Genomic DNA, 22,916 nt, shown 5'->3' with positions numbered 1-22,916 from the left:
TCAAAAGGTCACAGACAATTGAAAGGTACAGGTTTAAATCTCAGAATTTAAAAAAAGTTCCGGCAAGAGGACTATTTACAATGGAACAGTGAGGAAAATGTTTTGTTACAGTCAGAAACACGGAAAATATGCTGTTGAGAATTGTTGGCTCTTAAATAAATAAAATCCACACTGAGACTATTAAAAGTATCAAAGTGATCTACTCTGTGCCAACTCTATTTTGTTCTGTTATAAAGAAAATCCATTATTGAATATAATGCAGTTCAGGTTAAATTATCAAAGACATTTTCCATTTGCAAGCTGTTGTTTACCATATGCTATATATTCTTCTCTAACAATTTTAGTACACCTCCATCAGAGAACCATAGGCGCAGAGATAAAAGGAAATTTTGAGTCATTTTAACTTCCTAACCAAGGTACAAATCCCTTCCAAACTAGTCATTTGACTCGCTCATAATTGATGCTCAATAGAGATGAAATTTTTTTGGATGGCAAAATAATAGATTTAGAAAAAAAATACTTTGAGATGTTCATGGCCTGTTAGTGGAAGAAAGCATCCTTGTCCACTGGCTGCCTAGACTGAAACACTCTAGTGACAAGGGAGCTCACCACATTGCAAGGAAACACGTTCTCTCAATGGGTAGCTTGACAATTAGGAAGGTAAGTGCTAAACTGAGCTTTACACCAACTGACCCTGGTTTTGTCTTCTAGAATATACCTACTCCATCTTCATTAGCCTAGTTTTCTGAAGATTTTTGAGGACTATTCTGTGTCCTGTATGGTTTCTTCTCCATACGGCATCCTCATTTCACTTTTATTTTCACTAGCCTTAAATGCCCTAAGGGCTTTTAAAAATTCATTATCAATTGAACAAGCTTAACTGTTAAATATTCAATATTGCTCTTAAAATAAAACAGCATTTTCAAATTATGACATTCAGAAAACAAGAGTTATAGCATTCAATTGGATTCAGTTTGGGATTATCCCTTTGTAATTAGGCTAGCACTGACTAACAACAGATGTTTAGGGGAGAAAAAAAGGATGGAACGCCTAAGCTTGCCAACACTGTGTATATTTGAGGGGAGGGGGCATGATAAATTTTTATAATGGAACGCATGTGCTCTAAGACAATGAACTGGATGTTTTTAAGTACTGTAGTAGTTTAAAAGTCACAGGATTAATTAGGTCACGTTTTAGAAATAATGCTACAGTCTAAATATCTTGTTGGTGAGAACTCCGCTGTCTTGAATGAATAAAACAAAGGACTGACTCAAATATGTTAAATTTTCTTCTAGTGGTTATATATTTGGCACCTTTAGATGCTGTAACTAACAGATCCAGGATAGTTTAATTTCAGGAGACTTTATTTAGTCTCCAGAATGGCCCCTCCAATCCCACATCCATGCAAGAACACAAAGCCAAGGGGTACACTAAAAAAGAGACTGTTTTATTGTGTCATTTATGACATGGACCCCTTGTTGACAGGAATGGCCGAGGGTAATCTTGGCATATTGCACAGGTGTGATGAAGGATGCACTGGTGATCCTCTGGCTGCTGAGGCTGTTTCCTGGTCCTCCCAGACCTCCATGCATGTGTGGGCCAGTCACAGAAATTTCATTACCACTTGGTGTATACATTTAACAAGTCTTTGGTCTTAATAAGCACCATTACAAACCCTCACATTAAGGGCATTATTATTCTAGTTTATAAATGTTTCAATGATAAAAAATAGCACGATTACAGTATACACACACTTAATTTACATGTAATGTATTATACTCATAACTGAGATAAGCTACTGAACTAACTTTGGTTGATTGAAATTAATGAAGTATTTGAACTGAATACTTGTAATTTGGTTTCTAAGTTGTGTAAATATTACAGTGCATTTATAAATCTAGTTTGAGAATTTACTAGCACCAAATAGATATTATAAATGGCCAACCTAATACTTGTATTTGGAGAAGCAGAGTTTTACAATTTGAAAAAATAGAACAGTCCATAAATTGAAAGCACATTCCTGTACGTCTGCTAGAAGGATGGCACGTCAGCATGAATGGCCAACCCTCAGTGGAAATACATGTCCCAGTTTTCAAAAATAAACACATATGACAAGGTAGCTTAGCTACATACATGAGAAGCCTGAGAAAGTGGTTGTTTTGAACTAGGGTAGTCACCTGTACCTTGCTTTTGTAATACAAGAATAGTGCTTATTTATAGCAATTTACGTGGTGAAAGACTGTACCTATAATATGAAGATTCTGATTGGGGGAAAAATTCAGTTCTACCTATCTATCTTTGTTTTTTAATTATTTGGTCTCTGGATGGTGAATTAATGAAGCAAAATCTGAATTTTCATCTTCAGATTATCACCCAGTTCACCACTGAGGTAGTCTTTGTCATATTTATCTTCTAGCTGATTAAGTTCTTTCTTTTTATAAAGTGGACTACTACTGATTTGTAATGAATAGGTTCCAACCACTGGCTTCTTCTTTGTGAAGTGGAGGTAGCTGATCCCTTCCTTTTGGTTGATTTTAAAGAAGCCATTTTCATTTCCAGATTCAATCAAGTATCTGTTGTGATTCGTCAGAGTCGTAAGGGCTGGAAGGAGTTCTAGGATTCGGACCTTGTTATTGATGTGGGAAATATTGAAAGCAAACACGGCTGTCTTCTCAACATCCCAGCTTGCAAGACTCACATTGGCTTCTATCTCAGGCTGATCCTGGAAAGACATATGGCAATGTGTTAAATAAAAGGTAAATATGCCACTTACTAAAGAAAAAGTGACTCACATCTCACACTAACACAACTTTCTTCTCATGTTGTATATACTGTATTGAAAGTGAGTATTCATAAAATACTGCTTAAACCACAAATGTTAAATTGGCACATTTTTATAATATTAAAAAATAAATGTGTCAAGGAGAAAGTTGAAATCACTTGTATTTGGTGGTCTTCTATTGCAGTGGGTCTCAAAGTGTGGTCCCCTAGTAACAGCATCAGTATCACCCGGGCATCTGTTAGAAATGCAAGTTCTTGGTGTCACCTGAGACCTAGTGAATCAGAAACCCTGGGGATGTTTTCCAGAAATCCGTTTTAACAAGCCTTCCAGATGATTCAGATGCACACTTAAGTTTTTTTTTCTTCCTGGATATCAGCACATGATCTGCTTTTTTTTTTTTTTAACATCTTTATTGGAGTATAATTGCTTTACAATGGTGTGTTAGTTTCTGTTTCATAACAAAGTGAATTAATTATACATATACATATGTTCCCATATCTCTTCCCTCTTGCGTCTCCCACCCTCCCTATCCCACCCCTCTAGGTGGTCACAAACCACTGAGCTGATCTCTCTGTGCTATGCGGCTGCTTCCCACTAGCTATCTATTTTACGTTTGGTAGTGTATATATGTCTATGCTACTCTCTCACTTTGTCACAGCTTACCCTTCCCCCTCCCCACATCCTCAAGCCCATCAATTCCCAAACCACAGCAGATGGGTTGCAGCACTGATGCTAAGAAAGAACCAGTTTATTTCAATTTTATTCACTGACGCAAAACCATCCCTACCGAAAGACACACCTATGAACCTACTTCCTGGCTCTGATGATCTTCTAATATTCAGTGCTTTTCACTGGCTTCTTGCTTGCCTCTCTGGGACCACATGTGCTGGATTCTCCGGGCCTGCAGCCAGAGGTCTGGGTGAGTATCTGCATTTCTGAGTTGACTGAAAGGCTGCAGCAGCCGTAGGCAAAGAAAACCAGGCTGCTTGAGCTCCATGTTGTTTTTGTCTAGAATCCAAGTTCCCTCACACTCCACATGGCTATTTTCAGTAGAGGAGCCTGTAGCTTTCAGAGCTTGTCATCCCTGTGTAGGGAGAACTATGTCACTTCGCTATCCTGCCCACTTGCTGTCCTGGATCTCAGACCTTGTCCTTTCAGCAGACTTTGGGTGGGTGTTTGACTTTCTTTTCGGCGAGACCGAGACAGAGGAAATGAGCAAGTATGTGAAAACCTTCGAATGGCCACTCCCTAAAAGCAGCAAGAAACTCCAGAGAACCCCACAGACCCTTGTAAAATACAGCCTAGAGCTCAGGGAATGTCTGGATTTTCTCCTCAGGGAGATTTTTTCACACTTTGGGGCATCCTTGGAGGAAACCATAGGAATCTGGAGGACCTTTCTGCAATAGGAGACATCAGGAGAAACCACCTTCGGACCTACCTCAGTGTTGGAGGCATCTGTTTCATTTGCGCTTCTCCGCTTCCTGCCCCGTTTGGGGTAGCCGTTGATCTTACACTCATAACACGCCTCTGGGGAGAGGGAATTGTCATCCATTTCACCACTGGCAGGTGGCTCTGGGTTTCCTCGGCCCATGCCCATTCCAGAAACACAGTGCCTGTGGTAGAAGGGAAACACAGATGTTTTTCGTTAGAATTGGGAGATGGAGGAGCAAGAGTTCTGGTGAAGCCTGGACCCTCCCTAGTGACATTCAGCCCTTGATTATTTGTCCACTGGATGATAGGCTGGTTCTCAGAACAACACTGAAGCCCTCGGTGTTGGGCCTCAAATTCTTAGTTCCCTGGGTTGACTGATTTCTTTTTACTGTCTCTCAAGGCCCCGTTTTGCATATTTATTTGTCCCTTCACTTCCCAAATGAAACGTGGCAGGTGTTTTGTTGAACTGCTGGGGAGGAAACGGGGAGTGGAAACGAGAAGAACAGAGGATGAGGGAGACCATGTGACTCGGGAGGTTCAATAAAGATGCCTTCTTTTTATGAAACAGGCTCCACATGAGTGAGAAAGGTATGAGACATCACTGTTCAGTTCCTTGCCCTCTTCCTGCTTAACTGATACTATCACTGCCACCTCCCCTTCCACCACCACCGCTGTCACCAGCCTTCACCACTCCAGCTTCTGAGCAATCTTTCCTATTATCAGACCTCTCACTTTGGCTGAAGCTCCTCCTGGAGATAAGAAGAAAGCTCTAGGTGATAACTGAGGTTGATTTAGATATAAACTGTGAGGATATGCAATGTATAAAATACATGTATCAAAGCTTACCCAACTGTGGGAAATTGTTTCAAATCATTCAAAACCACTAGGTCCACTGGCTCTGACTCATGTGAGGCTGGATAAACAAACCCATGCCCAAGAGAAAACTAGTTCAGCTGTTTTTCTTTGCCTTTCAGTTTTTAAAGCCAAGTTATGGAGGGAGGCTTGCATGTTTCACAAGTACCTTGTTTTGTTATTCTGCTTACTATTTCATAGGCCACTTGGAATGTATTTACCAGGCTCCTCTTTCAAAATGTGTTGAAATATTTGAATGATCCTAAAAGAATCTTTACATTGGGGTAGGGTCCATTCTAGTGACTCACGGAGGAGCCCAAACTGTTATAAATGGGTAGATCTCTACTACTGGGTCCATAATGTAGACCAAATACTATTTTCTCTTTCTGTATTAGTTGATCTATTCTTTATAACTCATTTTCCTTTATGCCTTTAAGATTCAAAATATAATGCCAATAAGAACACTTTGTGTTTTGCAGCAATTTACAGGTTTCTAATATTTTCTGTAATCCTGCTGAGCCCAACACATTTCCTTTCCTTGTCCTTTAATCTTGCACCATGAAATGTGTAGAAACAATAAAATGGATGAAATGAGAAATGCTCATCCTGTATGTGTGTGCATTCACATAATCATTAAATTATTGGAAGGCAAACTCCAAATTCACAGGCTTTGGCTCCTTTCTCAGAACTCCCTTCCAGTATTTTCATATCCCTGGAACACCACTTACAAGAAGTGTGACTATAAAGTCCCACTGGCCAGAAGCCAGTTTGGAGTGTCACAGTTTTTGCTGGGAAAACGGTTCTGGCATTAAACTTATAAAGAATGAGTCTACTGAGAGCCAGACACAAACATCTGGAAATTTGAGTCCTATTGCTGGCATTCTGTGTGCTTCCCATGAAACATTCTTTTACCTTCTACACACCCCAGAATGAATCACTTGATGTTTGTGTGTCAAGAAATCAAAGACCACAAAATTAACAATTTGATATACACATGTATGTGTGTGTTGTGGAATATGTGACTTTGTGTGTGGGGGAGTATATATAAGTGTGTGTGTTGGTGTGTATGTATATGTGTATGTATATTTAATGTCTGTGTTCCTAATTAAAAAGTTAAAATTTGAGCTCCTTCACAGAATAGCCAAAACCAAGACAACCAAGTCCAGATTAATTCAGTGGGAAAGAAGCCCTAAACTTTGAAAACGCTAACTTTTAAATTACTGAGTAGAATAAAAACACATCTTTCCTGCTCCAGCTCTCACGCATACAATGTGGTGAAGTATTCTACCTGGAAAATACAGTAATTCTTTTAACTCTTATATTTAATGCTATTTTGCCAATTTTTAATGTAAATTTAAGTCTGAAATGTAAAATATACTTTAAAACTGTAAAGGACTCCACAAAAGGTATATTTTTGGTTTCTCCTAACAGGAGCTAGATGAGAAGGCATTTTAAGTCGAGACAGAATCCTGCTTGCCCCAGGAGAAGGCTGCATCAGCAAAGTGCAGCCTGAGTGCAGTTCTGTCATGGGTCGCAGCCCCTGTATTTCCTGAGAGATTAATCGCTTTCCAACAAGATGTGAAGATCAAGAGAATGAGACAGATAAGCCATAGAGCGAGGTATTTACAATGTCATTTCATTATTTTGTTTGACATTCTATGAATTTCCAGAAAACTAGATGTCCCCTTTCAAATAAAATAACCTAAAACCTTTGCAGCACTAATTGGAATTAACTCAAGAATCATAAAAAGTATGGTTCTACTCTACTAGGACAGGTCATTTTGAATTAAATATACTTAATTATGTTATGAATGAGAAAGCCTCCAACCACGACCATGGCTAGCAGTGCTTACCCTTGGCCTATTCGGAAGTAGCCAGGTGGACAGGCACAGAGGTAGCCGCCCTCGGTATTGGAACAGCCATAACTGCAGGGGGCCTGAGAAGAGCCACATTCGTTGATGTCTTGGCACCCACCACTGAACTGTTCGTACTGGAAGCCAGCAGGACACATGCACTTGTAGCTCCCCAGCGTGTTGTGGCAGGAGGCTCCTCCGCAAATGTGAGCGCTGAGGCATTCATTTTCATCTGCAGGAAAAAAACCAGAAGACACCGCATATGTGATACCAGCCAGAGGTTTCTATGGAGGTGTCTGGATCAGGCCACTTGCTGCCGGCCAGCTGGCCCTCCCCTAGGCTCTTGGGAAGGTAACACAGGCAGAGGTGGCTGCGGTGGGAAAGGGAACAAGAGAGAAAGATGTGGAAACAGATGTGGTGTCTTGCCATATGGTGAGCAAACGTGGTTTCTGAGGTCAAGTGCACCAGGCAGAGTACATTAGGGAATGGTATTCTGAGGACCAGGAGACTGCAGTTCTCATCTGAAGCCAACACTTGTATGTTCTCCTCCACGGGAGCATCCTGTGAAGAACGTGGGGATGGTTCATGGCTAAGGTTCAGGGTTCAGGGTGGGAGGGCAGGAATCAGTTCTTTGCACCTTTGCTTCACAAGTGCCCAGTAATAGGATGATTATCTCCACAGCAGAGATGAACCATATTCCTGGAGGCTGCTTTCTCAGTCTTCCTTTTTCAGGATGAGTAGGGCTGGCAAGGGCTGACATCCTGCAGGAAGTGTTGGCCCACTAGGACTTCATTTTAAAAAGTCCATAAAAGCCCCCAGGTGCTTGCCCTGGGGATGAGTAGTGTCTTCTGGTATGTCTGCTCCCATCTCTGAATGGGCCCCCTTATCCAAACCACCTCCTGCCCAGAGTCTGGGCCATGTCTAAAGCTAAGTATGGCTGGGACAGATTCAGTACAGACTTCACAGGCAGTAATTGGGGAAAACCTACAAGAGACACAGATGCTGCAGAACCAGCTACAGATAGGGACCGGCCAAGTCTGATGGCAATAAGTAGGAAAAAGAAATCGAACTTTAACAAATCAACTCAAAGGGGAAAAAACCCTCAAGTTTCTCATCATGTCTGATGTATACTTTTTTGAAATTTCCAATATATTTTTGTAGACCTGCCTTTGTAGGGCAGCACGGAAGTTTGCTGGTAAGACATTTCTTAACGGCTAGAGCCCATTTTCAGGCATATGTTCATATGAATGCATGTGATTGACCTTCTCCTCACTTAGCAAATACCTTCTTCCAATGGAAGAGAGGAGGAGAAAGGCAACTAACACTTATTAGATGCCTACTGTATGGCAGTTGGGATACTAAGTACTTCACTCCATTTACTTAACCTGCCTAACAGTCACGGAGGTAGGTATTAAAATCCCTATTTTCCAGGTGAAGAAAGCAAGACTCAGAAAGCCTCACCAAGATCTCCTAGCAGCAGCCGCAGGGCAGAGATGCACACCCAGGTCTGTCTGACTACAAAAGTCACATGCTTTCCTTTATATCACAGTGTCTCTCAGGGGACTCACCCACATTTAAACTGGTCCTTTCTCTTTTACTTTTTCACTTGCTGAGGTAGATTCATTTTTCAAGAACAAAATTGTTTGTAAGAAAATATCTTTTTTTTTAAAAATTAGGAGAACAGGTGGGTAAAAATGGTGAGGACAGGATACTTGCATATATATACACACACACACACAAAATTCATATTGCCTTCCACCCTTCCTTCCTCTCTTCTTTCTCTTCCTCCCGCTTCCTTTCTCGACCTGCCCCCCACCACCACTTCTTGACTGTATGTAGTTACAGAGAGAAGAAGGAGTAGATAGATATACAATAAGAAAGCTATTGGTTGAGCTGCCTGCTATGGCTCAGTGCCTAGCTATGCATCTGTTTGAGATCCTTTATTTCCAAGGACTCTCAAGTACCCACCCAAGGTCACTTAGGTTCTAAGGTTCCTAAAACAAAATGATTCAATATGCCATCATCTGTGTTCTTTTTGCCCTTATTTTAAATTAGAGGTGAGCTGTGTGATAGAAACTAATGGAGACGATGGGCATCCAAGGAATGAAGAACCGAGGGTAGTTGCCTTGGTGAAGGGCATGTCTCTGGGCTGAATGTCTTCTCCTTGCCTTGCTTATCCACCTCCAGACTTCTCACCTGCCCTCGGCTCTACAAGGCTGATGGGAATGGAGCATCCACAAGCTCCTCTCCTGTATCCTGAGCTTTTGGTTGGGCTCAGACATCTGTTACCTGCTGGGACTCTGGCTGATAAAACCTCTAAGGCATGGGTATATGTGGGGAAGACCTGTTAATACAGAGCTTAGATTTATTCTGTTTTGTTCCAAGGAGCAGAAATAGGACCAATGGTTAGGAGTTAGCGGGAGAAAAGGTTCATCCTTTATGAAAATGATATTTCTAAAAATTAAAGTTTCCTATGCATAGATTGGGCTATCTGGGGAGAAGGTGAGTACCTTTCTAGGTTGGAGATGGATTGATATGTTAGGAAACAGATCAGACTAGATCATTGCTAAGGTTCTTTCTAAGTTTGAGTATCTCTCTTTATAACTTGGAGTATCTCTTCCTGTCAAGAACTCTCCCTGTCCCCTTTTCACATTCTTTTCTATTTTACATTTTTTCCTCCCTGAGAATCTAATAAGTTTAAATTAAACTTGCTTATCTGGGTTGGAGAGATGGGGTAGAGTGGAGCACGGATTAAGATAAGAAATTGGCAAATGTTCAATGTTTACAGCGTGAAAACAATCTGTTTGTGCACTCACCCTTTCTATCAATATACAAATACCATGATTTGTTTAACATGTTTTGCACTTTTCCTGACCTTTTTCATCCTGTGTGTGCACCCTGGAGCAAATGGCTCCACAAGGAATTTTTCTACATGCCAAAATCTTTGTTTTATTCTTTCAGTTGTTACTTAAATTGGTGAGGGTTTTGCTCTTTTCATAAAAAGAGACAATTCTAATTTGAATGAAAGAGCATTAGAGTCTCTGAAAGACACTGCTTAAAAGCAGATGGAAACCTATTTACTCTGTCCTCTAAACTCAAAGGTTCCAGCATCAGGCTTGCATAGTGTGTCTTAGCTGTGGTGTTAAGGGAGAGCCACTGGGAGAACTCCAAATGTAGAACAGCCTTTCCTTTACTAATTTCCTATAGGTCACGATGGGTCAGCTCCAATTTCAAGCTGCAAGTTTGATATTTTCTAGAAAGCAATGATATCCGTGGCCCTTTACCCTATAAACCTATCCATCTTCCAAGAGTGAACTTCTGGCTGCCTAGGAGCAAGGATCCAGGGAGGGCTGGTCCAAGAGATCTGCTCTGCATGGCTCTGGGGAAGCTATTCTGGCCCAAGGCAATACAGTGCTCATTCTGGGTAACAATAATTCCCAAGAATTATGAGGCCAGTTTGAACTGGTATCTTCTGGGCATCAAAACCCCCAAACCTCTTCCCACTTTTTAAAAACTGAAGTTTAGTTGATTTACAATAGTGTTAGTTTCATGTGTACAGCAAAGTGATTCACTTATATATATTATATAGGTCCATCCATGTTGCTGCAAATGGCAATATCTCATTTTTTATGGCTGAGTAATATTCCAGTATGTGTGTGTGTGTGTGTGTGTGTGTGTGTGTGTGTGTGTGTGTGTGTGTGTGTGTGTATCTTCGTAAACCAGTCATCTGTTGATGGGCACTTGGGTTGTTTCCACATTTTGGCTATTGTAAATAGTGCTGCTATGAACACTGGGGTGCATGTATCTTTTCGAATTAGAGTTTTCATCTTTTTGGGATATATGCCCAGGAGTGGGATTGCTGGATCATATGGTAGCTCTATTTTTAGTTTTTTAAATAACCTCCACACTGTTCTCCATAATGGCTACACCAATTTACATTCCTACCAATAGTGCAGGAGGGTTCCCTTTTCTCCACACATTCTCCAGATGTAGACTTTTTGGTGATAGTAGACTTTTTTGGAGATAGTAGACTTTTTGATGATAGTCATTCTGACCAGTGTAAGGTGATGATACCTCATAGTGGTATGGATTTGCATTTCTTTAATAATTAGCAATGTTGAGCCTCTTTTCATGTGCTGATTGGCCATCTGTGTCTTCTTTGGAGAAATGACTATTTAGGTCTTCTGTCAAATTTTTGATTGGGTTGTTTGTTTTTTTGATACTGAGTTGTATGAGCTGTTTGTGTATTTTGGATATTAACCCCTTGTTGGTTTCATCATTTGCAAATATTTTCTCCCATTCCATAAGTTGTCTTTTCATTTTGTTGATGGTTTCCTTTGCTGTACAAAAGCGTTTAAGTTTGATTAGGTACCATTTGTTTATTTTTGCTTTTATTTCTTTTGCTTTGGGAGACTGATCTAAGAAAATATTGCTACGATTTATGTCCAAGAATGTTTTGCCTATGTTCTCTTCTAGGGATTTCATGGTGTCATGTCTTATATTTAGGTCTTTAAACCATCTTGAGTTTATTTTTGTATATGGTGTGAGGGAGTGTTCTAACTTCACTGATTTACATGCGGCTGTACAGCTTTCCCAGAACCACATGCTGAAGAGATTGTCTTTTCTCCATTGTATATCCTTGCTTCCTTTGTTGCAGATTAATTGACTGTAGGTGCGTGGGTTTATTTCTGGGCTCTCTATCTGCTCCATTGATCTATATGTATGTTTTTGTGCCAATACCATGCTGTTTTGATTATTGCAGCTTTGTATTATAGTCTGAATTCCGGAAGGTTTATGCCTGCAGCTTTGTTCTTTTTCCTTGGAATTGCTTTGAAAATTCTGGGTCTTCTGTGGTTCCATATACATTTGGGGATTTTTTTCTAGTTCTGTGAAAAATGTCACAGGAATTTTGATAGGGATCACATTAAATCTATAGATTGCTTTGGGTAGTATGTCCATTTTAACATTAATTTTTCCAATCCAAGAGCATGAGATATCTTTCCATTTCTTTGAATCATCTTCATTTTCCTTTATTAATGTTTTATAGTTTTCAGCATATAGGTCTTTCACTTCCTTGGTAAAGTTTATTCCTAGGTATTTCATTTTTTTGATGTGATTTTAAACAGGATTTTTTTTTTTTTACTTTCTCATATTGTTGGTATAGGAAATGGAATAGATTTCTGTATATCAATCTTGTATCCTACTACCTTGCTTAATTCATTTATTAGTTCCAACAGTTTTTGTCTGGAGTCTTTAGGGTTCTCCATATAGAGTATCATGTCATCTGCAAATAGTGACAGTTTTACCTCTTTGCTTCCAATTTGGATACCTTTTATTTCTTCTCTGATTGCTGTGGCTAGGACTTCCAATACTATGTTGAATAGAAATGGTGACAGTGGGCATCCTTGTCTTGTTCCAGATTTTAGTGGGAAGGCTTTCAGCTTTTCACCATTTAACATTATATTGGCTGTTGGTTTGTCATGATGGCTTTTATAATTTTGGGATATGTTCCCTCTATACCCACTTTGGTAAGAGTTTTTATCATGAATGGATGTTGAATTTTATCAAATGCTTCTTCTGCATCTGCTGAGATGATCATGTGGTTTTTGTCTTTCCTTTTGTTGATGTGGTGTAACACATTGATTGTGCATGTGAGCCACCTTTGTGACCTAGGAATGAATCCAACTTGATCATGGTGTATGATCCTTTTTATGTATTGTTGGATTCAGTTTGCTAATATTTTATTGAGGATTTTTGCATCTATATTCATCAAAGATATTGGTCTGTAATTTTCTTTTTGTGTAGTGTCTTTGTCTGGTTTTGGCATCAGGGTGATGGTGGCTTCATATAATGACTTTGGGAGTGTTACCTCCTCTTAAATCTTTTGGAATAGTTTGAGAAGACTAGGTATAAGTTCTTCTTTGTATGTTCGGTAGAATTCCCCAGTGAAGCAGTCCGGTTCTGGACTTTTGTTTGCAGGGAGTTTTTTTCATTACAGATTCTATTTTACTTCTAGTGATTGGTCTGTTTATCTGTTTCTTCTTGATTCAGTTTTGGCAGGCTGTATGTTTCTAAAAACTTGTCCATTTCTTCTGCATTGTTCAATTTGTTGGCATATAACTGTTCATAGTATTCTCTTATGATTTTTTGTATTTCTGTGGTATCAGTTGTTATTTCTCCTCTTTAATTTCTTATTTTGTTTATTTAGGTCCTCTCTTTTCTTTTTGGTGAGCCTGGCTAGTGGTTTGTCAATTTGGGTTATCTTTTCAAAAAACTGGTTCTTGGTTTTATTGATCTTTTCTGGGTTTTTAAAAAATCTCTATTCCCTCTCTGATCTTTATTATTTCCTTCTGCTGACTTTAGGTTTTGCTTGTTGTTTTTCTAATTCTTTCAGGTGGTAGGTTAGGTTGTTTGTTTGAGATTTTTCTTGTTTCTTGAGGAAGGCCTGTATCGCTGTGAACTTCCCTCTTAAAACTGTTTTTGCTGCATCCCTTAGATTGTGTAAGATTGTGTTTCCATTGTTGTTTGTCTCGAGGTATTTTCTGATTTCTTCTTTGACTTCATTGTTAACCCATTGGGTTTTTTAGTAGCATGTTGTTTAGTCTCCATGTGTTCATTTTTTTCCCCCATTTTTCTTTCTGTGGTTGATTTCTCATTTCATACTATTGTGGTCAGAAAAGATGATTGAAATAATTTATATCCTCTTAAAGTTCTTGATGCTTGTTTTGTAATCTGGCAAGTGGTCTATCATAGAGAATGTTCCATGTGTGTTTGAAAAGAATGTGTATTCTGGTGTTTTTGTTTTGGATGTAGTGTCCTGTAGATATCAATTAAGTCCAACTGGTCTGTTGTGTCATTTAAGACCTCTGCTGCCTCACTGAGGAAGATCTGTCCATTGGTGTCAGTAGGGTGTAAAAGTCTCCTACTATCATTGTATTCCTGTCGATTTCTCCCTTTATGTCTGTTAGTATTTGTTTTATATATTTAGGTGCTCCTATATTGGGTGCATGTATTATTGAGTGTAATATCCTCTTCTTGTAGTGATCCCTTTATCATTATATAATGTCCTTCTTTTTCTTTATGGACTTTGTTTTAAAGTCTGTTTTGCCTGATATGAGTATTCCTACCCCTGTTTTCTTGTCATTTCCATTTGCATGAAATATCTTTTTCCATCCCCTCACTTTCAGTCTGTGTGTGTCTTTCTCCCTGAAGTGAGTGTCTTGTAGGCAGCATATTATAGGTTCTTGTTTTTTTATCCAATTTGCCACTGTGTCCTTCGATCAGAGCATTTAGTCCATTGACATTTAAAGTAATTATTGAGAGGAATGTACTTATTGTCATTTTAAACCTTGTTCTCCAGTTGATTTTGTAGTTTTTCTTTGTTCATGTCTTTTTTGTTTTTCCTTTTGTGGTTTGATGGTTTTTTAAATATTATGTTTGAGTTTCGTTCTTTTTGGTTTTTGTGAATCTATTTTATGTTTTTAATTTGTGGTTAACCTGGTTTTCAAGTGTGTTGACCCACAACTATATCTACTTGCTTTAAACTGACAGTCATATAAGCTCAAACACATTCTAAACAATCTACATTTTTTAGTCGCCTCCTCCAAATTTTGTGATTTTGATGTCCTATTTTACATCTTCATGTTTATGCTTTTGCTATTAATTGTAGATATAATCACCTTTACAACAATTTTTTGATTGTTTTTTAATCTATATACTGGCTTAAGTGATCTTCAGTCCTTTTATATATTTGCCTTTCCTATTGGGATTATCACGTTCCTATAGATTCTTGCTTTTCTATTTAGAGAAGACCTTTCAATATTTCTTTTTTTTTTTTTTTTTTTTTTTTCCTGGCTGCACCACATGGCATGCAGGAGCTTAGTTCCCTGACCAGGGATAACACCCATGCCCCCTGCAGTGGAAGCATGGAGTCGAACAACTGGACTGCCAGGGAATTCCCTCAATATTTCTTTTAGAGTCGGTTTAGTATTGCTGAATTCTTTTAGTTTTTGTTTATCTGAGAATTTTTTTTCTCTCTCCTTGTACTCTAAATGATAATGTTGCCAAGTGTAGGGTATCTTAGGTTGCAGGTTTTTCCCTTTCAAGACTTTGATTATATCATGACATTCCCTCTGGCCAGCAAAGTTTCTGCAGAGAAATAAGCTGATAGTCTTATGGGGGTTCCCTTGTAACTGAATCTTTCTCTTGCTGCCTTTAAAATCCTCTCTTTAACTTTTGCCATTTTAATTATGATATGTCTTGGTGTGGGTCTGTTTAGTTTCATCTTGTTTGGGACCCTTTGTGCTTCCTGTACCTGTATATCTGTTTTCTTCTTTAGGTTTAGGAAGTTTTCAGCCATAATTTCTTCAAATACACTTTAGATCCCCTTCCCTCTCTCTTCTCCTTCTGGAACCCCTGTTATGTGTAGATTGGCACACTTTGTCATTATCCCATAGGCCCCATATGTTGCTTTCATTTTTTTCACTTTTCTTTCTGTCTGCTGTTCTGATTGGGTGTTTTCCATTATTCTGTCTTCCAGATCACTTATTTGTTCTTCTGTGTTATTTAGTGTGCTATTCATTGCTTCTAGATTGGTTTTTTTTTGTTTTTTTTTTTGGTATGCGGGCCTCCCTCTGCTGCGGCCTCTCCCGTCGCGGAGCACAGGCCCCGCACGCGCAGGCCCAGCGGCCATGGCTCACGGGCCCAGCCGGTCCGCGGCATGTGGGATCCTCCCAGACCGAGGCCCGAACCCGGTTCCCCTGCATCGGCAGGCGGACGCGCAACCACCGCGCCACCAGGGAAGCCCTAGATTGGTTTTTATCTCAGCAATTGAGTCGTCTAATTTTGACTGGTTCCTCTTTATAGTTTCTAGTTCATTGTTTAATCTTCATTTCTATTGATAATCTTTATTAATTCTTTAGCATTTTTCTTACCTCCTTTTTGAACTTGGGTTTAGTAGACTGGTGAGGTCTATTTCATTATCTTTTCTTTCAGGGGGTTTCTCTTATTCTTTTAACTGGAAATAGTTCCTATGCTTTTTCATTTTACTTAACTGTTTCTCCTAAATTCATAGAGACAGAGAAAGTTATCTACTGTGGTCTTGAAGGGGTGTTTTATGTAGGAGCATCCCTGTGTAGACTGTGTGATTCCAATATTTTTGGTGAGAAGGCTATTTATGGTATGGATGCCAGCCACATCTTTCCTCAGTGTGCTGGCCATTATTCCTTTGATAGAGGATGTGATTGGTGTTGTGCATCCATAGCCTGCACTGGATGTTGGGTGGGGCCTCCTTTTTGCTCTGTGGCTGTCACAGCCCTGTCAGGGTGGTGTCTCCTCCACAGTTGTTGGAGTAGAAGCCCTGAGGGTCAGGTTTGGTCAGGCTCCATTGCCCTTGAGTGTGTGCTCTGTCCCAAAGGAGGTGACTGCTGAAGCAAGTAAGGCCTGTGTGGTCACAGCAAACCTAAGTGCCACCCATGCAGGTGTCCATGGTTCTGAGAAGCATCCCAAGGTTGTGTCCCTTTCTGTTGTGTTCATCCCAGACCTAGTGCTAGGCTGTGGTGTGGAGTGGGCTGCTGCTGGAGGCCAGGGTGCTGTGGCTGCAGGAATCGACGTGGTTGTGCTACTGTCTGGAGCCTGGACTGCCTCTGTGACAGGTCACTCTGAGGACCTGCCCACCCTAGATCCGGCTCCAAGCTGTGGGGTGGAATGGGTGGAGATGAGTGCTCTTGCCAGGAAACAACTTCTGCATACTCCTTTCCAGGGCCTGTCCACCCAAGTCATGCGTTTCTGTGGCACCACCTGGTATGTGTGCTGACAAAATCCACCATGGCCAGACCCTCCCCTGCCTGAGATTCAGCACTTAGTCGCTGCTTATACTGGCAGCCCAGCCCCACATGAGTTTCAGACTGAGAAGTGTGGCAAGGTGGCAGCTGTCAGTGCTGGTCTCTCTCCACCCTGCTAGCAAGCCGGCACATGTGCACTCCTCACAAGCAGAGTCCAGCTCCCTCCATCTGTCCCAGCAGACCTCCCAGCAGGCAAGGAAGCTCCTCAGGGTGAGAGCTGTCCACGTGGACCTTCCCTCTTTCACAGATCATCCCAGGAGTTCCAGTCGCATTCCAATGCCTTCCTTTTTATTTTATTTTTTCCACCCTACCCAGCTTCATGGAGATCTTTCCTGCCACTTAGGTTGAATAAGTCTTCTGCCAGTTTCCAGTTGGTTTTCCGTGAGAGTTGCTCCACATGTAGATGTATTTTTGATGTGTTTGTGGGGGGATGTGAGCTCCACATCCTCCTATTCTGCTATCTTGATCCTCCCCTCTCTTCCCACTTCCTAATAGACTCATTCTTCTACAAGTCCCAGGCAGGAGATGATCTTCATGGGGCCAAAATAGAATCTCCAGGCAACGAGGGCATGACCTGGCTATCTCTACTATTTCTGGACTGAGTGTAGGAAGAGGAGGGTAAGGCCCAGCAGTGACAGACCCTCACCTCTTTTATACTCTTCTCCACAGCTCCAATTTCATTCAAGGGAGCTATGTAATAAGGGCAGATAGGCTCATATGCTGGGTATTGAATCAACAAAGCTCATACTGGAAGTTCTGTGAACAATGTCAGAAACTGGTGATTAAAATCCAAGACCTTCCTGAGCTGATAACAAAGGGCTTTTTTTTTTTTTTTTTTTTGCGGTACGCAGGCCTCTCACTGCCGTGGCCTCTCCCGTTGCAGAGCACAGGCTTCGGACGCACAGGCCCAGTGGCCACGGCTCACGGGCCCAGCAGCTCCGCAGCACATGGGATCCTCCCGGACCAGGGCACGAACCCGTGTCCCCTGCATTGGCAGGCGGATTCTCAACCACTGCGCCACCAGGGAAGCCCAACAAAGGGCTTTTTATTAAAACCAGACAGCTAATCATCAAGCTGTGCAGCCTAAACTCAAACACTGTGGTCATTTTAGCCAACACTACTCACCTCTGCAAAACTGCATCTTGTAAAGAATCAAACCAGATGAGAGAGACACGCATTTGATAAATGAACATGTACCAAATGTGTCTTCATTTGGAGTAAAGTCAAGCATTGCAATGTGGAGCAGCCACCCAGAAGGCAGTTGCTCTTTGTTTTTGCTGAGTAGGGCTCTGTACCCAAGAGAGTGGCAGCCAAAATAGGTCACCAGAGCACAAAGCTTGCAGTGCTACTTGCTGAATGAAAAAGAAAAGTGAAGGTGATACTAGAAAGGCAGCCCTAAAACATGAAGTTAAGAGCCTTGGGTTCTAGCTCTGGTCCTGCCACCAAAGAACTGGTAAGGACAGACTACCTTTCCTTCCTGGGCTTCTAAGCCTTCATCAGTAAAACAAAGGGCTTGGGCTAGATGGATTGGGGTCCCTCTAAATTTGCAATGTTGGGATTCCCTGATGTGCATTAAGAGTTATGTTCCTATGATACTGTAGAATCAAAAATGACAGCTTCAGGGCTTCCCTGGTGGCGCAGTGGTTGAGAGTCTGCCTGCCGATGCAGGGGATTCGGGTTCGTGCCCCAGTCCGGGAGGATCCCATGTGCCGCGGAGTGGCTGGGCCTGTAAGCCATGGCCTCTGAACCTGCGCTCCACAACGGGAGAGGCCGCAGTAGTGAGGGGCCCACGTACCGAAAAAAAAAAAAAAAAAAAAGCTTCAATTTAATGGGAGATTCTAGGGGACTCCCTTATTATTCAAAACAAATTAGCAATCCTGAAAAAAACTTTCTGTGTTTGCTGCTTGCACTCTGCCCCAAAGATGTATAGCACTCAATGGAACCACTTCTGCGTCTTCTGGCCAAAAGTTGCTCATAACAGCCTCTCACTGGCTGATAAACTACAGTCAGAAGCAGGATTTTGTTGGCCTCTAAGGTGAAGAAAACTCCATGTGGGCTGATGACTAGCAGTGAAGCAGGAGAGCAAGGGGATATTGGGAGTCAAGGAATTCTGGGGACATTTCATTTCAAATGCCCTCAAAATACCCTTTATCATTATTTTTTTTTTTTCTTAGTTTGCTACTTTGCAAAGGCTGTGACTTCCTTCTGGATTCAACAGGTACGGACAATTTGAAATGAGTATTTGTTGCTTCAATGACAAGTTGAAAGTTTTTAGAAAGAAAGCAGTTTTCTGACTCATAGGAGCTGATAGCAATTCATCTTGTGAACAAGGGAAAACTACTTGCCAACACACTGGTTCCATTGGTAGTGCTGGAGATAGCCCTGGGGGCAGCTGCACCTGTAGCCCCCGATGATGTTCTGGCAGCCATGCTGGCAGCGATGGTTTCCTTCGCACTCGTCCACATCTGAAAAAGAAGGCAGAGTCGCCTTTAAGTCACATCAATGCTTGTCTCAGAGGTGTTCTCTGAAGCAACATTTATATGCATATGAAAGTGCAAGGCAATTTTAGTAAGAAATCTGATCCTTAAAAAATTATTCTACCACCAAAAACTTTAAGAATATCTACTCTGGAGCTTTTGATAAGTCCAAGGAAAAAACCATTCATGTATCCCTGGTAAAGTCCACAAATAAAAATGATGGAGAAACTTAACGCAAGGCACAAGAGCACTCTGAGACAGCTGTGTAAATTATTTATATTTCCTTATTTGTGCTAGAATTAGAAACCAAAATGTCAGTACAAAAACAAAATCCTAAAAAATATAAGTAAAACATTTAATCATATATTAGCAGAAGAGCTATTCCTCATATATTTAATCCACATTAAGGGAATCCTTCTAAGACTCTGGATCCAGTGACTAGAAAATTAGTCAAATTCAGGAATCTAGCTATTTTTCTTGACTGGGTCATTCCCTATTAGACTAAATTAACAACTGAGCAGAAGAAGTCTTGTTATATTCAGGAGAAGCATGCATTATGGACACAAGTATGAGACAAAAGATGGATCTCTAAGATATGGGACCCGTGCAAACTAGAGAAAACATTTCCCATCTTCAGCTGGCTATCTCCCCTGTGCTCAGTTCTGATGTCTCATAGAGGATGATGATGCAGGTGTTTATAGGCCACCTCCACAAGGACCGACCAGCTGGATCAAGCTAAGGGCTCTACTCACCTTCACAGCTGGCACCGCTCTGATCAAGTGAGAATCCCCGCTGGCATTCACAGGTGAAGCTTCCAGGAGTGTTCTGGCAAATGCCCTTAGACCCACACAGGTTGATGTCAGAGGTGCATTCATTGTTATCTGTAAGAAGCAGTGGGGGAAAGGAGAGGGTGAAACTTCCCCAAAGCCGTCTTTGTGTTGTTTAAAAGAAAGAAAGAAGGGTGATTTGCTCAGTAAAAGGCCAATAACTTTTCACATACACGCATGCACACACACACAGACACACATACATGTACTCACATATTTTTTTGAGTTTTATCTTCTTATTCCAACAGCAGAAGTGCTTGAAAACAATCCCTTAGAGGAACAGCTGCATTCCATATAGGATTTTTCCCCTCCCACTTACCAATGCAGGCAGTATGGTGTTGGGTAAATCCAGGAGGACATTTACATGTGAAGCTGCCAATGGTGTTAACACACAGGAACTGGCAGTTGTGCTGCTTAGTTGCACACTCATCAAGATCTATAAGAAAATGCAAGATGGGCATTGGAATTGAGCTGAAGCCCAGGTACCTAGAAGCTGCCCTAGGGAGCAGCTCTGAGTTTTCTTTTCTACATCTTAAATGACCTGGTCAGAAGAGAGCCACAGCAAATGGCTAGGAGGAACCCAGGAGATAAGGGTTTGAAAGATGAAGCATGGTTTCAATTCAGACCAAAAATGCATTTCTTTGGGGATCCAAGAAAAACCCATTCCCTTTAGTTATAGGAATGCAGAAATTTCTCAGCAAAGAAATGTCCAATAAATTATAAAATTTAAATGAATTACAAAATGAAATAAAAGATTAAGGATTCTCAAAAATTTCCAAAGCACTGAAAAGATCTATTCAAGTTAAAATATAAAAAGAAATGTTGGGCTTCCATGGTGGCACAGTGGTTAAGAATCTGCCTGCCAGTGCAGGGGACATGGGTTCGAGCCCTGGTCCGGGAAGATCCCACGTGCAACGGAGCAACTAAGCCTGTGCACCACAACTACTGAAGCCCGTGAGCCACAACTACTGAGCCCACAAGACACAACTACTGAAGCCCGCATGCCTAGAGCCTGTGCTCCACAACAAGAGAAGCCACCACAATGAGAAGCCTGCACACCACAACAAAGAGTAGCCCCCGCTCGCCGCAACTAGAGAAAGCCCACCTGCAGCAATGAAGACCCAACACAGCCAAAAATAAATAAATAAATTTTAAAAAAATGTTGAGGGTGGAAATGAATTTCTCTGCTTGGTTCTTTCCTGTTTGCTGTTTTTAATCTTCTCAAATGAGCTGGTCAACCAGGTCAAACCAAACAAAACTAACTTTTTTGTTTAGATTCTCCTTTGGATAAAACAAAATTGAGTAATCAGGAAGGAAACAAAAATAATCATTCTGATAAGCCAATAGCATTTTTTTAAAGACTGCCTACAGTATTTATCCAACATTATTTTCCACTTCTCAATAAAATCCTCTGCTTTGACCAGGCCTCTTTCCTCACTGCCAGAGCTTGTGGCTCTTTCTGAACTCCATAGCTATTTTAAACCTTCAAGAGATACAAAGTGTGTTCCAGCTTTTAGTTGAATTTTAATCAAAAAAAAAAAAAAAGAAAGAAACTGCAGAGAATTTAGAAATCTATCGGCCTACCTTCCTTCCTGCCTGGCTCTCTGCCTGCCTCCCTCCCTTTCTTGTGATCTTCTTTTATCACTGTATACAGAGCTGTGCTTGGAGCTGCAAATCAGTGCCAGTTCCTGGCTAGACTAATATCTGGAGTGGACCTGAACTAAAGAACTGCCCATATTTCTCCCAGTGCTGACATCTCTTAAGAAGGAGCCAATCCTGTGCTCTTTCCATTGCTGGGGAGTTGCTGTTTCTGCTTTTCTGGTTTCTGCATGATTGGCAGCTGTATGTCTCCTGCCAGCAGGTGGCCTCCCCTATGACCCCAGGGGACTTGCTAGAGCACCATCACACAGTTACTGAAGCTTACCTGCAAACAGGTGAGGGGGACAATTCAGTGATTTAAAAAATTTTTTATTTCATATTGGGGTATAGTTGATTAACAACATTGTGTTACTTTCAGGTGTACAGCAGAGTGATTCAGTTATACATATACATGTATCCTTTTTCAAATTCTTTTCCCATTTAAGTTATTGCAGAATATTGAGCAGAGTTCCCTGTGCTGTAGAGTAAGTCCTTGTTGGTTGTCTATTTTAAGTACAGTAGTGTATATATATCAATCCCAAACTCCCAATCTGTCCCTCCCACCCACCTTTCCCCTTTGGTAACCATAAGTTTGTTTTCTAAGTTTGTCTGTTTCTGTTTTGTAAATAAGTTCATTTGTGTGATTTTTTTTTTTTAGATTCCACATATAAGCAATATCATATTGCTTATATTGATAAGCAATTGATCATATTTAAATATTTGTCTTTGTCTGACTTACTTCACTTAGTATGATAATCTCCAGGTCTATCCATGTTGCAGCAAATGGCATTATTTCATTCTTGTTAATGGCTAAGTAATATTCCATTGTATATATGTACCACATCTTCTTTATCCATTCCTCTATTGATGGACATTTAGTTGTTTCCATGTCCTGGCTATCGTAAACAGCGTTGCAATGAACATTGGGGTGCATGTATCCTTTTGAACCATGGTTTTCTCCAGATATATGCCCAGGAGTGGGATTGCTGGATCATATGGTAGCTCTATTTTTAGTTTTTTAAGGAACCTCCATACTGTTCTCCATAATGGCTGTACCAATTTACATTCTCACCAACAGTGTAGGAGGTTTACTTTTCTCCACACCCTCTCCAGCATTTACTATTTGTAGACTTTTTGATGATGGCCATTCTGACTGGTGTGAGATGATATCTCACTGTAGTTTTGATTTGCATTTCTCTAATAATTAGTGATGT

The 22,916-nt window shown here is 40.8% G+C and overlaps 1 protein-coding gene across 1 annotated transcript in view; it reads right to left on the bottom strand.

The window, feature by feature from the left end:
• Positions 1-1,426: 1,426 nt before the first annotated feature.
• FBN1 (fibrillin 1) overlaps positions 1,427-22,916 on the bottom strand; it is a 254,695-nt gene continuing 233,205 nt past the window's right edge. The window contains exons 60-65 of the mRNA XM_024115513.2: positions 20,384-20,500; positions 19,990-20,118; positions 19,106-19,225; positions 6,919-7,150; positions 4,221-4,395; positions 1,427-2,722 (exon numbers count right to left, since the gene is read on the bottom strand). Coding sequence (XP_023971281.2) covers positions 2,333-2,722; positions 4,221-4,395; positions 6,919-7,150; positions 19,106-19,225; positions 19,990-20,118; positions 20,384-20,500 — 1,163 coding nt within the window. The 3' untranslated portion in view covers positions 1,427-2,332. The remainder of the gene's footprint in view (positions 2,723-4,220; positions 4,396-6,918; positions 7,151-19,105; positions 19,226-19,989; positions 20,119-20,383; positions 20,501-22,916) is intronic.

This window comes from Physeter macrocephalus, chromosome 11 (genome assembly GCF_002837175.3).
Source record: "Physeter macrocephalus isolate SW-GA chromosome 11, ASM283717v5, whole genome shotgun sequence".
NCBI lineage: Eukaryota > Metazoa > Chordata > Mammalia > Artiodactyla > Physeteridae > Physeter > Physeter macrocephalus.
This window is presented reverse-complemented; position numbering and strand designations above follow the sequence as displayed.